General features: G+C 42.2%; 1 protein-coding gene across 1 annotated transcript in view; it reads right to left on the reverse strand.

Annotated features, from left to right (window-relative positions):
* The window catches only part of trrap (transformation/transcription domain-associated protein), a 74,697-nt gene that overhangs the window by 29,391 nt on the left and 32,082 nt on the right, over positions 1-13,224 (reverse strand). Inside the window, exons 44-57 of the mRNA XM_088439362.1 lie at positions 11,582-11,795; positions 11,364-11,492; positions 10,535-10,684; positions 9,576-9,775; positions 9,385-9,506; positions 7,650-7,863; positions 7,331-7,510; positions 6,537-6,683; positions 6,283-6,402; positions 4,908-5,195; positions 4,667-4,804; positions 3,876-3,988; positions 3,296-3,431; positions 1,438-1,629 (exon numbers count right to left, since the gene is read on the reverse strand). Of these exons, the coding sequence (XP_088295488.1) occupies positions 1,438-1,629; positions 3,296-3,431; positions 3,876-3,988; positions 4,667-4,804; positions 4,908-5,195; positions 6,283-6,402; positions 6,537-6,683; positions 7,331-7,510; positions 7,650-7,863; positions 9,385-9,506; positions 9,576-9,775; positions 10,535-10,684; positions 11,364-11,492; positions 11,582-11,795 (2,343 nt within the window). The remainder of the gene's footprint in view (positions 1-1,437; positions 1,630-3,295; positions 3,432-3,875; positions 3,989-4,666; positions 4,805-4,907; positions 5,196-6,282; positions 6,403-6,536; positions 6,684-7,330; positions 7,511-7,649; positions 7,864-9,384; positions 9,507-9,575; positions 9,776-10,534; positions 10,685-11,363; positions 11,493-11,581; positions 11,796-13,224) is intronic.

The following is a 13,224-nucleotide window of genomic DNA, read 5'->3' on the forward strand; positions in this document are numbered from 1 at the left end:
GAATACACACACCCTATCGATGTTATACTTTTTTTCAAAGTGGTGCTTCAGCTCAAGCAAGAAGCATGTTTATGTATTTGCCATAAGTGACAACAACGCGTTTAATGTCAAAGGATGGCAGCAAAAACGGGATTACGCAACACTGCCGTGGGTAAGTGCGCGTAAACATGGGCTATAGACATGCTCTTCTCGAAAAAAAAATAAAAATAATATGAACAGTGAGCAATATTTTACTATTAAATATTCATTTAATAGTTTATTTATATTTTGGTTTGTGCTATCACAATGATTTTCCCGAAAACTTTATGTTCCATCGGTATGACACCCAAAAGGGAGAGCCGGGTGAAAAAGTAGGAATTATAAGCAAGGTATTGTTTCTCAGTCTGTGAAAAAAGCTCCATTGATTGGCCCAAAGCTGCTTTGTGAACATATAATCAATCACTCCATTATAACTCCTCATCAATCAATATTAGCGCCAACTCTGCCGATCGATGGAGTGGGTGATCATCCATTGATTGTCAGACGCCAGTGGGAGGGCAGGATTTGATGCTAACTTGCTTTTTGAGCCTTTCTGTGTTTCCAGAGTCTGGCTTTCTCATTTTCGGAAGCTCACAGGGTTGTGGATGTGGGACATAAAGTTTGGGCTGGAGATTTACAGCTGGCTGCTAGAGGGTCTGTAGAGGAATAAATAGCTTGTTTTCCCTTAGCAAGGACAATAAGTGGACTGTGTATACAGTGAGCAAAGAGCCGCAAGCGCGCAAAGAACAATGAAGACAGTAGTCACTCAATTTGCATTCCAATTTTGTAAGGACAAATACGGCATACAAGAAAATACCTTGCATAGTTTTTGAAACAAGACAAACAAAATCAATTGGGTTATATAATATGCATTCACAATTATCAGTTATTATCAGATGACGGCCCACTTCTAACCTTCATTGGGACCATGCCATTCATCATGTAAATGTAATTTTGCTGCAGGTATTTAATCAAACGCTATCTGCTGCAGTGAAGTAATTACCACTAAACTCACTCCTCCTCTTCTTTATTTTCTCTTCTTGCTGCGTTTGAGGCCCATCGTCCTTAAACCCTATCACCCTGCATTCTCTTCTTCACCATTCTCCCTTTTTCATCTTTTCTCTCATCTATTTTAATCTCTTGTGGAGGAACTAAAGAAGCTTAAAGTCCCCCCCCCCCCCCCCCCCATCATCTATTCATCTAAGTCAATTTTACAAAATGGAATGAGGAGGGGAGATAGAGGCCGTTATCAGCATTACTTAACAACGCAATGTCTCAGGGCGACTGATGGTCTCTCAACATGCATCTTTCAGTGCTCAGCACAGTAAACTGATTCTTGCTGGCTGTCACGCATCAGTCTGTATGATTTATTTAAGGAAAATAAACACACACGCATAACAGTGCAGTGTGCTAAAGTACCTGAAGCAGCGGCGTGTGCACGTGTGAAACAATATGGGGCAATCTTCTCCACTCCCGGATGGCGAGGCTGGACGCCATCTCTACCAGTCTCTCGATGAAGTTGAGTTGCTGCTCCTCTGGATGGCAGATGGCCAGATAACCCCTGTGCATGTTCACCTTCCAGGCCATCTCCTTGGGACAACTCAACTCCACCTGGAAGTGAAGATGTGTTCTCATTCAATGGGTTTTATTTTAATGACCATTTACATTGTAGTTTCTTACAGAAAGCATCAAAACTAGGAAGGAACATGTGGCGTTAAGTACGAAACATAGAAAGGTAAAATAACTGGAAAGGTTTTTACTCTTAATTTCTTCCAAATAGTCACCCTTTGCTCTGATTGCTGCTTTGCATTCTCTTGATAATCTTTTCTCTTGTCACTTCAACAGTGTGCCTTGTTAGAGTGAATAAGCAGGAATTTGAACTTCAACAGTGGAATTGGAAACATCACTCGTACTTGGCGATAACCAATCAGTGGTTGATTTAACAAACTGAATGGGTGTTTGTTGAAAAAAAAGTGTGTCAGGGTGTGTCTGAAAAATACTTCATTGAAAATAAATAAATAAATAATTGTTGGGCTCTGTTGCCACATCAAGAAAAATAGCACACACAGCTTTAATAGTAAATAATGGAATGGGTCAATATCTCACTATTTTGGATTGAACAGTAACATGGCTTCCAATTTATATTGCGTGATGTTGCCTCAGGAGTTGTGTTCTTATAACTAATCAACCTGGGTTTGACATCCCAGTAAAGGAAAGGTTCCCGCTATTGATTAAAATGCAGAGTTGATTAGTACAAAAACAAACAACAACCCCGGGGAGCTTTCAAAGTCAAACCTGTGTTTTATGTGGTGAATCTAAACCGAATGAATAATATGAAGATTACAGTGGTTGAAAAGAGCAGGGGAGCGAGGACGCGTGGGTGTGTATTTGCGTTGGCTCTTAAGAAAATTACAGTGATTGGTCAGAGCAGTTATCAGAGGTGACGCTTGATGAATGTCCCGGAGACAGGGACGGCCTTATCAAGAGCCGGCTTTAATTGAAAGCCGGAGCGTTTGGATTCCGCTTCTGAGCTAGCGAGGAAAGCCACCGCCATAAAACAAATCAGCCCGCAGCAGATGCCAGAGTAATTATTCACACGCCGAGATGTCGTAAATATTAGAGGCTAACAAAGCGAGGAAGAGGTAGCTCGGAAGGGAAGGAGAGCAGGTAAACGGATGAACAAGTAGAAATGAACTAAGTACAAGTTAAATTTGGTAACAGAGGAAGGGCGGAATGGCGCAAAGAAGAAGGTGATGAAGTGGACTTGCTGTTGCCATCGAGACAATTTAATTAGGTGTCGCCTTAGGACACGGCGGCTCAATGGATTGGTTCCAAGTCTCCTTGAAAGAGCAAAGTAGGATTATTTGTTATATGTCAGGTGCTATCACACACTTTCCATCCGTCTACGCTTCCTCTTAGCAAACATGCGGCCAATAAATTAACGCGTCGCAAAGCTGCGCCGCCACAGCTTTACGACCGGCTCTCTCACACTCCCCGGAGGTTGTTGGGGGCGACTGGACGCTCCAACATCAACTTACTTCCTCGCGTCCACATGAGGTCTTGCGGGATATAAAACATTGCACTAAAATGCATAAAAGCAGAATTGATTCTCTGCTTCGGCGGGTTCCGTACCATCGATGATGTTGGGTGGGGATTTTTGATTATACTGCCCATGTTTGCCATTTTCCATCAGGTTTGTGCACAGTTTGGGCCTGCGCGTGTGAAGGTGTGCGGACTCAAGTGAGCTAATTTGACATGGTAACCGTGTACTCCTCACCTGCACCAGAGCCTCCTTCATGGCAGCCCAATTGGAAACCCTCCAAGCACATTCGAGCACTAAATAAGGGTTGGAATGAGCTTTAGATTGGCCGTATTCTGTCAAAGGCTCCCACTGGTTCAATTCCTTAGAACAACTGGACATGTAGAAAACAAAGAAAAATGTTGACTTGAAGCAGTTTGTCTCTCACAATACAAATAAAATGTTAAATTGTAATAAAAATCTGGTTGAGAAGAATCATTCGGTTCAGCAGGGAGAACTAGACCGTGTCAAGCTATTTTCATGAAGTCATTTCACTGAGACGGTTCATAAAATCTGACAATTCCCCACTACAACTCAATATGAAAATTATACCAAAGTCAAAGCTTTGTTATAACACGTGGCAATTAACTTTTTCATTACTGAATATCCTAAAAACAATTAACTGAATGTCTCATAAGCAGCTCATTTATACTTAGTCGTATACAATATTTCAATGTTTAAAAAAAAAAACCCCACAATAATGTCATTCTGCAATATACTGACTGCACTTTGGGAAATAACATAATCAAATCACATTATTTGAACCAAATTGAGTTACCGTATCCAGTGGTCTTCCCAGAGCTGGTACTCGGGGAATATGGCTGGGGACACATTGCTCCTCTCGTGCTCTTTTCGAGCCTTTTCCATCGCTTTCTCATAGCTTTCCTGGGCCTACAACAAGAAGTCAAGATTAACATCCAAAAGGGGCCTAAACTGCCACTGACGCCGACAGACACCAAAGATCAATTAAAACTGAAGACAACCCGCTGGACAATTTTGAGCATTATGACAGAGATTTTTTTTTTTTCTCTCACCTTAAAGGGAGTATGTGTAATTTTTTGCATGCGCCCATGGGAGCTTTCAAGGGCAGTACAGTACCATAAATGCAGCAAAACAAACTCCTCCTCGTGTTGTCCGTAGCTGTCCGTAACAGACATGGCAACCTCCAGAGTGCCACGCCCCATGTAATATAATTTAATGATAACTACACCTACAATTTTATTTAAAACATACTGTTTGTTGGTCGTTAAGAACACATTTATTTGTACGTTTTTGAAATTTATCATTGAATGTATTCATTTTTAATGAAAAACGGTCTAAATCTTACATATGATCACTTTAATGTTCAAATCGGAGTGGCCCAAACCTTTTCTCCGCTCATTCCCGTTATGACAAACAAAAAATGTGTTGCCGTCAGTGGCGCTCATGTGGTAAGTTCCCGTTGACGTCTTTTCACGTCAATGGCGCACAAGTAACAGGCGGTCATATGAGTTAAAATGATGTAATAAGGATGTTGTATTAGAATGCATTTACAGTCGATGTGCTGCAAAACACCCTCCCTCACTTCACCTGTTCAAAGAAGCCATGCTGCTCGTAGGCAATCGCTGTGGCAGTTTCGGGGAACTTGCATCTCTTCTGCCACAAGCCTGCCCACATGTCCTCCTCTTGGAGCAGAGAGTACAACTCTGCCAGAGAGTCCAAAATTTCCTAAAAAAAAACAAACAACAAAAAAAAAAAACTGTGTTTCAGGACACATTAAAAGTCAAAACACACAAAAAGTATGCTAAGAAACAGGATCAAAACTCTTTACCTGTTGAGGGGGTGTGATACTCTCCTGCTCATAGACCTCTGTACTTTGCTTGGGTTTGGTGTGAAGACTGAGGCCTTTTTCGAAGGCCTGCTGCTCCAGCATAAGAGTAGATCGCAGCCACAGGTTGTGCGTCTTACCCAAGTACTTGAGCACACAGGGACGGATGGGAATTGGGGGCACACACTGAGACATGGCCTCCACAAAGCAGTTGAGGGCACTGGGCTGGCAATCTCTCTGGGCTTGATGGCTGCCACTGCAGAGGAATGGGCTCATTTCTCCAGATAATGCCTGTGAGGTAAACATGTTGATTTTAGGAAAGTGCCGCAGATCGGATGACATATAGTTATCGTGTTTCATGTATAAAATTTCTCCCTCACCATAAAAGAAGGGATCGTTATTGTCGAAAAACGTAACTACTCCACTTTAACAATTTCCTTAAAATTTCAGGAAATTAATGGCAATTTTCTCCCACTATTCTCAGCGCGGCATTCCGAGTTCATGTTGCGTTTGTGGAACATGAATTAATCAGTAAAATTCATCCACTTGCTTGTTGAACGAAAACGACATCACAGTTGCTCAAGACTTATGTACTGACCAAACGCTTGCAAGTTGAGTCATGATTGGCCGTTACCTAATTACAAATTTGACTTCCAATTAAAGATAATACACGTTTTCTATAATCTCAACAAGGAGATGAATCACACACACACACACACACACACACACAGCAGGCGCATCCACACACACACAAATAAATGATGCATTCCAGTTGAATATAATTTGCAGCGCCTATTGATAGTATTGAATATTTAATGCCTTGATGGTCACTTTAATTAAGCTGGTAATAATGAAGAGCAATTGATCATCAAATTCCTTCCTGGGAAGGCGATGCTAAATGCGGAGAAAAAGAGCACTCGCTTACAAGGTGAGGTGCTGTGGCATCATGTGATAAGGAGCCAAACAGGCTTCGGAATAAACACACGAAGCACGCGTATGACTTAGAAGTCTCTGGAAAAGATCATTTTAATTTTAATGGCTGCATCTCGCCGATACTGAAGAGCTCAATCACTTCAAATCAAGGCCTTTCAACCCCTCTCAAAATACTCCATATTCATCTGGTTATTAGTTCAGCTCATTAAGGCTTTCCTTCCTCAGCTTCTCATTTCCATATTTAGCATAAATGAATCTCCCTCATTAAGTACAATCATGTGTGTTGCGATGGCAAAGATGAAGGTCATATTTGTGCGACCATTTCAGTGTTTTGGTCCTGACAGACATTTTTGGAATTCATCATTTTGCGAGACCGCACGTCTTACACGTCCCGCAAAAAAATCCCAAGTCCTGCGCTCATATAACCGCTTGGTATTACACTCACGTGCTGCTGCCTGTCAGATAGAATCTTCCATAGGCGAGGAAAGAGCTGCACCCAGGATCTCTCAGCCAGAGGTGTGGCGATGTGACACAGCTGGACAAGAGCATTCAGCAGCGCTCCGGTCTAACAAAGACACGGGTTAAAATGGCAGGGTGTACTTTTCAGCTATGAAGAGTAATCATTTCCTTGTTCTACAAGGCGGTTACATTTCAGTTTCTTCAACAAAATACATCGTTGGGAACCCAAGAGGTCGTTACCTTGACTTCTCGTAGAGAGTCGAGGAACTTGTCATGACGATTCGTAAGCATGTGCAGTTGGTTGCCGGCATCTCTCTCAGCCTGGTCTTTAGTCTTGGGAATAGCGGTTTGGTCACCTGGAGCTAATTCGATGTCGATTTCTACATCCTAGAAAGGAAACGGAAATGACATTCACGCTAATGTATGAGGCAGGAGATATGAAAGTGTGAGGGAAAGTGATGATTTTCATGCACTCCATGTTGCACACGTCTAATGGGATAATGTGTTAATTGATGTGAGACACTGTATCACTCTTGCATATTTGTGTGTATGTGTGTTTTCCTGTATACATGTGAGATCCGTTTTGAGTTTTCTACCGACATAGTGAGGACATTTTGGAGAAGGCAGGAGATTTAGGCCGGTTCTCACTTGTTAAGATGATGATGGTTGAATTTAGGAAGTGCATTTTTGTCAATGGATGTCCTCTCAAGTATAGCCGTGGAAACGTGTGTGAGTGTTTGTGTGCACTTGGTGTTTGCCACAAATCGCAGATTTCATTGACCTCTTGGACTTGTGGGGACCTTTGGTAGACAAGTTCAGACTTTTTTTGAGGGTCAAGGCTTGCTTTTAGAGTTTTGGTTTGAATTGGATTTTGGTTGAGGTTAAGGTAAGGGTTAGGCAAGCTACTGTAATGGCTAAGGTTTGGATTAGGAACTAGGAAATGCATTATGTCATTGAGATGTCCCCACTACGATAGAACCCGCCGCCTCCCGTGTGTGTGTGTGCGCGCGCGCTTGCGTTTGGCAGCGTCCTACCTCCTCCTTGGTCTCACTTGTCTCCCTCTCACGCGGCTCCTGCTTGACATGCGTCGCCATGGCGAAAGCAGCACGGTCGTGGCTGTCGGCCAAGTTGATGACGTTTGTGATAGACGGGAGCATTGATCCCTGGCAGCTGGTGCCGATTATGGTGTTGCGTTCGCACACCGCCAGCAGAAGCTAATAAGCAAATATATCGGTGTAGGTGTGATCAGTGAGAATTAGGCGAGCAGATAGGAAAAGTCAAAAATGAGTTGTGAACTGAGCAAACAACACCTGGGAATTGCTAGCTCGGCATAATGCCGAAAAGAGTGCTTACTTCGATACACTGCTTGATCCAAAAGTGGCTACCCATGGCCTCCCAGTTCTGAGAACAACAGATGTAGAGCAGCCTCTCGTAGACTCGGCGCTTCATGGAGGCATCAAACACCTCAAAAAACTTGGCTCGGATCAGAGGTTGAGTGCAGCGGAGTCCGGAGAGAAAAGCTGGCTCTAGCTTGGACGTGATATCGCTCCCTGACAGAGTTTCGTCCCTGGATGGTGAGAAGGAATAAATTATATAAGAGCTTGTGAGTTGACTCTAAGGGTCTGATTTATTAGGTCATTCGATGCCAAAGGCGTAATTGTACGTCTCAGGTTTCCAGACTTCCAAGCCCTTGTACTTAGAATACAATATATTTTTATTAAATATATTTAAGATATTTTTTCAAATATTATTGCAAATAAAAGTGTCTGAATATACTGTAGAGGGCAGACTTTTTTCCAAAAATTTAATTCCTTACAGATTCCAGCCATTTTATCCTATGTACAAATTTACGCATTTTTTTTTCAAATATTAGGGTAAAAGAGTGACTGAAAATCCAGTCTCTGGCACAGAAGGAGTTAAAATATTGACCTTTTACAGGGCACAGCGGCCACATAGTCTAAACAGGGAAAACAGTCGAAAGCATCCGTAACAGCCATTGTCTAAACTCTAACATACCACTATAATCCTCTAAAATCCTGAAAATTCTTGCATGTTTAGGACATAAAAATAGAAAAAAAAACTACCGGCCAAAAGCAGCCACTGTGCCCAGCGAAGGGTTAAACAGCAAAAACAAAATTGCATGTCTCTTCACTCTAACAAAAAATGAAGCCAGGTTTTATTTGTTTTAATTCACCCCAGGAGATATGTGCCTCTATTTAAAAATGCAAAATTAATGGCTAGGTACGCCTATGGATGGAAAATCATGGACAGCACTTATGAGGCAGGATTGCAAGCGGCCTCATAATAAATAAAAACTGTTTAATCATTAATAGGTTGCATAAACACAAATTTTTAAAAAAGTCAAAATTCAGAAATCATTTAGCTGTACTCTCTGTGATATGTATCACATAACAAAGAGCGCGTGAGAGAGAGAGAGAGAGAAAGAACGAGATGAAAGGAACCAAAAAAAGACAGGGCTCCAACAGCTGGACATGGCTTCTATTGGCAGCACTCTCCTGATCATACATTGTTCTAGCACAGCTGCTTTATTATTCCAATATCATTACTCGCTGTCAATCATAGCTTTACTACTCATTTTAAATCTCCAGACACGGAGAGCAGATGGGGCGGAGGGCTAGAGGCTCCATTTGCCTTGATTAAAAGTCGAAAGTGTGGAAGGCGCAGCCAAAAGTGAATCACGGCTTGATGAATTGCAGTCAACAGGATGGTCTCAACCGCAGAAGCCCCCAACTGCTTGGTGCCTCGCCATAAGATGGAGCGCTGTGATAGACACATCTTTATCACAACCCGCTGCCCACATCACCTCCTAGAGGCCCTACCAGATATCAGCAACGATTCTAACTGTTAAGTAGATGAATTCTATTCAGCCATCCCATCCGTCCAACGATAGGCTCACTCATTTTTTGAAGTGCCACCACCGTCTCTTAACATTGCCTTGTTACATCCCGTGTCATTCTCCTCCTGCGTGACCATGCCCGACCTTCATCCCTTACGATGAGATGAATACAAGGGCAGCTGAGCAGCGGTGGCACGGCCACTTGGCTATATGATGAATAGCGGTAATTACCTGTAGACGTAATTAACGAGGTCCAGGAACTGGGCGTTTAACTCCAGTTCATCGGGGAAACGCTTCTCGATGTAGGTCATCATCTTTACCAACAAGATGGACTTCTCGCGAATATTGGGCATCTAGGAAGAGGAGGAAGAGCGTCGCTTAGTCTCTTTGAAATTTGTACTCGACTGCATCATTGTTCTCACCTGATTGGCGGCCATCGGCGAATTATTTTTCACCCACTCTTCCACGATCTTGACTACAGCGCGGAGAATTTTGGGGTCCGGTGACTTCTCAATAAGTGAGGTGAGAATGACCTGAATGAAGTTCTTCCTCATCTCCATGCTCATGACGGAGAGTCGCGTCTTCACCAGGTCGAGGCTCAGCATGACCAGCTCGCTTGTCACTGTGAGAACAGGAGCGTTAGCAAAAAAGCGGGTGTTCTTGAGAGGTCGTGTTTTTTTGCAATGGTTTTAAACAGAGAATCAATGTGTTTGCTAAAATCGGCATTAAATGACTACTGAAAATAGTGGCAGCATATATGAAATAAAAAGCAGGTTCATTCAATCACGTCAAGTGACAGAAACACGAAATTCAAGAAAAAATAACTACAATGGTTTTGAGGGGAATTTATTTTGTTTGGTTTCATGTGCCATTTTCATAGAGCGGTCAAAATGACTATTTTATAACTAATAGATTATCAAATTAATTGATAACTACAAATGTATTTTTTTTTTTTTTTACTTAAAATTGTCCTAATCCTTAGACTTCAGCCTCTTAACAGTTAATTATTCATTATTTTTTTTTGTATTCATTCACAAAAAAACAGAGTGATTATGAACAAGATAATCGCCCATGATAATAATTTTGAAAACATCTGTATTTACTTGGGAAAACATTGACCAAATCAGTAAATGAAGTTTGAATTTCATTGTAATTGATTTATTTGTATCACTAAAGAATATAAAATAAGCATTATTAACTGGTTAATAAACAGTAAATTCCATCTAATTAATTCAACGTCCAATGGAAAAATACATAGCATAACCATTGCTAAAAATATTGAGGGATATCCCTATTTTTCACACATTAAATCTAAAGAATTCATTCACTTTCCAATACATTTATTTGAGCGTGTATGACTGATTTCTGCACAATTATTTACCAGTGCTGGTCTCAGTAACCGTTGGGTTGGCCTGCTGGGGGCTCAGGTGTTCACGCACCATCTTCTGCAGCGAGCGCATAAATACCGAGATGAGGCGATCGATGTAACTTGCATTGTAACTGCAGGCTGATTTGAGAATCATCAGTGTTCCTGAAAGACAAACGATGAGCCGGGCAGTGAGAATTACAACACAAAACACGCTCCTGCACTCAGCACATGCTCGGTTCTATCCCCAGCCTGATTTTTTTTATTGCGACACAACAGTTCCGTGTTGTCAGGGAGGAGGTGTAGAGGTGGGTATAATTGAGCCCCCCGCCCTTGCTACTGCTCCCCACAGCGAATTTTGGAACGTTCGCTTTCTTGGCCAAATGGACGCATTACTGCACTACCTCTGTGACATAAAAAGACCAAAAGGCTTTTATTGACCGCGGCTGCTAGTTCGGGGAAATGCGATGCATAGCTCATAGCTTTTTGGCCTGAGTATTCAGAAAGCTAGAAGAAATCAAATGAGAATGTAAGTGCTATTGATTAAACATGCTTGGATTTTGACTTTCCTGTATCTCTGCCATCTGCATGGTGAGAAATAATGTTCACAAAGGGAGGAATGAAAGTGAATTAATGTTTCAGGGTACAACCTCTCCAAAGGTTGGATTGTGGGCTTCATTTAAAATCTCGAGATGCTCGCTAATCATTTTGCATTTTTATGACCCGCGGTTTTGTTTAATTGCTTTTAATTAGTTGAGGTCGCTTCATTTCGGAGGCGAAAAATCATAAAAAATGAATGTGTGGGTGTATGTATACACAGGAGGAGTCAGTTAGTCCGTCTTACCGAAGAGTTGCGTGGGGTTGGTGTTGCTTGTGGCTTTTTCATAGTTGGTCAGTCCCTCGTAGATGACCTTGCCTACAGCTGCATACAAACACTCCAGCTCCTCGTACTTTGATGCAACGTTGGACGTGCCTGGAATGAGATAAGGCACGGTGTTTCAGTTTCTACATTCAATCTGAAGCTGGGCTTTTACTGTTAGAATTTAGAAATGTTGAGCTTACTGGGTTCAGTGGGAAAAATACTCATAAGGCGAGAGAGGAGAGAGTGAACCGCACGCAGGACTTTGGTGTTGCCGCAGGTCATACATGCAGCAATGCCTCTCTGGAGGGGCTTAAAGTGGGCCAAGATAGCGGGGGATTGTAGCACAGTCAGCAGGAAACAGAGAATCTCCAATCCGGTACAGATGTTGGCGATGTTAGCTTGAGCTGGCTGCTCCTGAAAGGACAGTGTGAATGTTCAGAAATACAATAAATCAACTAAAACAAGGAGAAAGTATTCTGTGGAAGACATTGTCCTGCCCAACGAGGACTCTGACGTTAAAGGTTTCCCGAATTAGACATTGCAGGAAAAAGCAGGACTCTTTTATCTAACATGACTGACCTCAGACTGCACTTTTTTCATAATGAATTGATAAAGATCCAACTGACATTCTACCATATTCACCACACATATTTTTTTTTTCAAATTAAGAGCAAATTAAATGGAATATGATGCAACTTATTGCAAATTGTGTTACGGTGACTAATTTGCAAAATGTATGCTTTTTGTTACATTTTATTTATGCAAATTGTCATTACTATCTGGCAGATGAGCAACATAAAAAGTCCATGTTACTATCTCCTGGGGTTCCCCTTGACACTTTAAGGGATACTTAAGATTTTAACATGGTTTCTGCAGGTAATTAAGGATTTTTAATGCTGTGCGAATACAACTTAGCGATATGGAGGAAATCGAATATTTCCACAAGACTGAAAATGGTCTAACTGCATCCATTTCTAGGCCAGGTGTCCAAGTACTTTTGTCTATAACCATCACTAATTATCCGCTTAAATACAAAATCGAGACGACTCCAAAATCAATACTGCGCACACAGAAGTGTTAGTCCCAAAAAAGTAACAAGCCACTGTGATTTGTACCGAACCAAAGATCAATGCCACACGTACAGCCCTAATTTGGACTAAATTGCAATCAAGGTGCAGAAAGATGACAAGGTCAAGAGGATAATCTGAGACAGATCCATGGCACTAATCTTGACTAATGAACAAGGTGACCCCTGTGATAAGGCTTCGGGTGGAAATTAGGATGGTATTGATCTTGCTCCGCATGACTAAAAACAGTATCTTTAGACATGCACGCTGGGAATATGCTCGCTCGTAATTGTGTACATGTCTCTTCCCGCCGCCTTCTCCCATTACCCTCTTCCTGTCCTACCCACTGACAATACAATGAGATAATAAAAGCTAATCTGATGTAGGGCATTGTTCATTAACCTGACGGACATGTCGAGCGTACTCCCCAGGAGACGGAAACCTGCGTGCTGTCGGAATAAGACCTACATAGACCCTTGTTTGTTACAGCATCCGCGTGAAATCTGGAGTGGGTGCCTGGCAGCTATAGAACATACACAGGCAGAGACAGCGGTACAGCTGATGCAATGATCCCCGCAGGAGTACAAAGAAAATATGGGATAACGTTGCGGTGCGGCGATAACCTTGTCTTGTCTGTTGGTTGCGAATCAGACCGGCGAGATGAGCGGAGACAGAGCCGAGCGACAGATAAGGGAGACAAAGTGAAAACAGAGGCGGGGACGGTGACGGGAGAAGGTTGCGGCGAGGGACCGAGAAGAAAGGGGGCGAGGGAAGAT

Source organism: Hippichthys cyanospilos, chromosome 17, assembly GCF_059441005.1.
Source record: "Hippichthys cyanospilos isolate Australia breed blue-spotted pipefish chromosome 17, RoL_Hcya_1.0, whole genome shotgun sequence".
Lineage (NCBI taxonomy): Eukaryota > Metazoa > Chordata > Actinopteri > Syngnathiformes > Syngnathidae > Hippichthys > Hippichthys cyanospilos.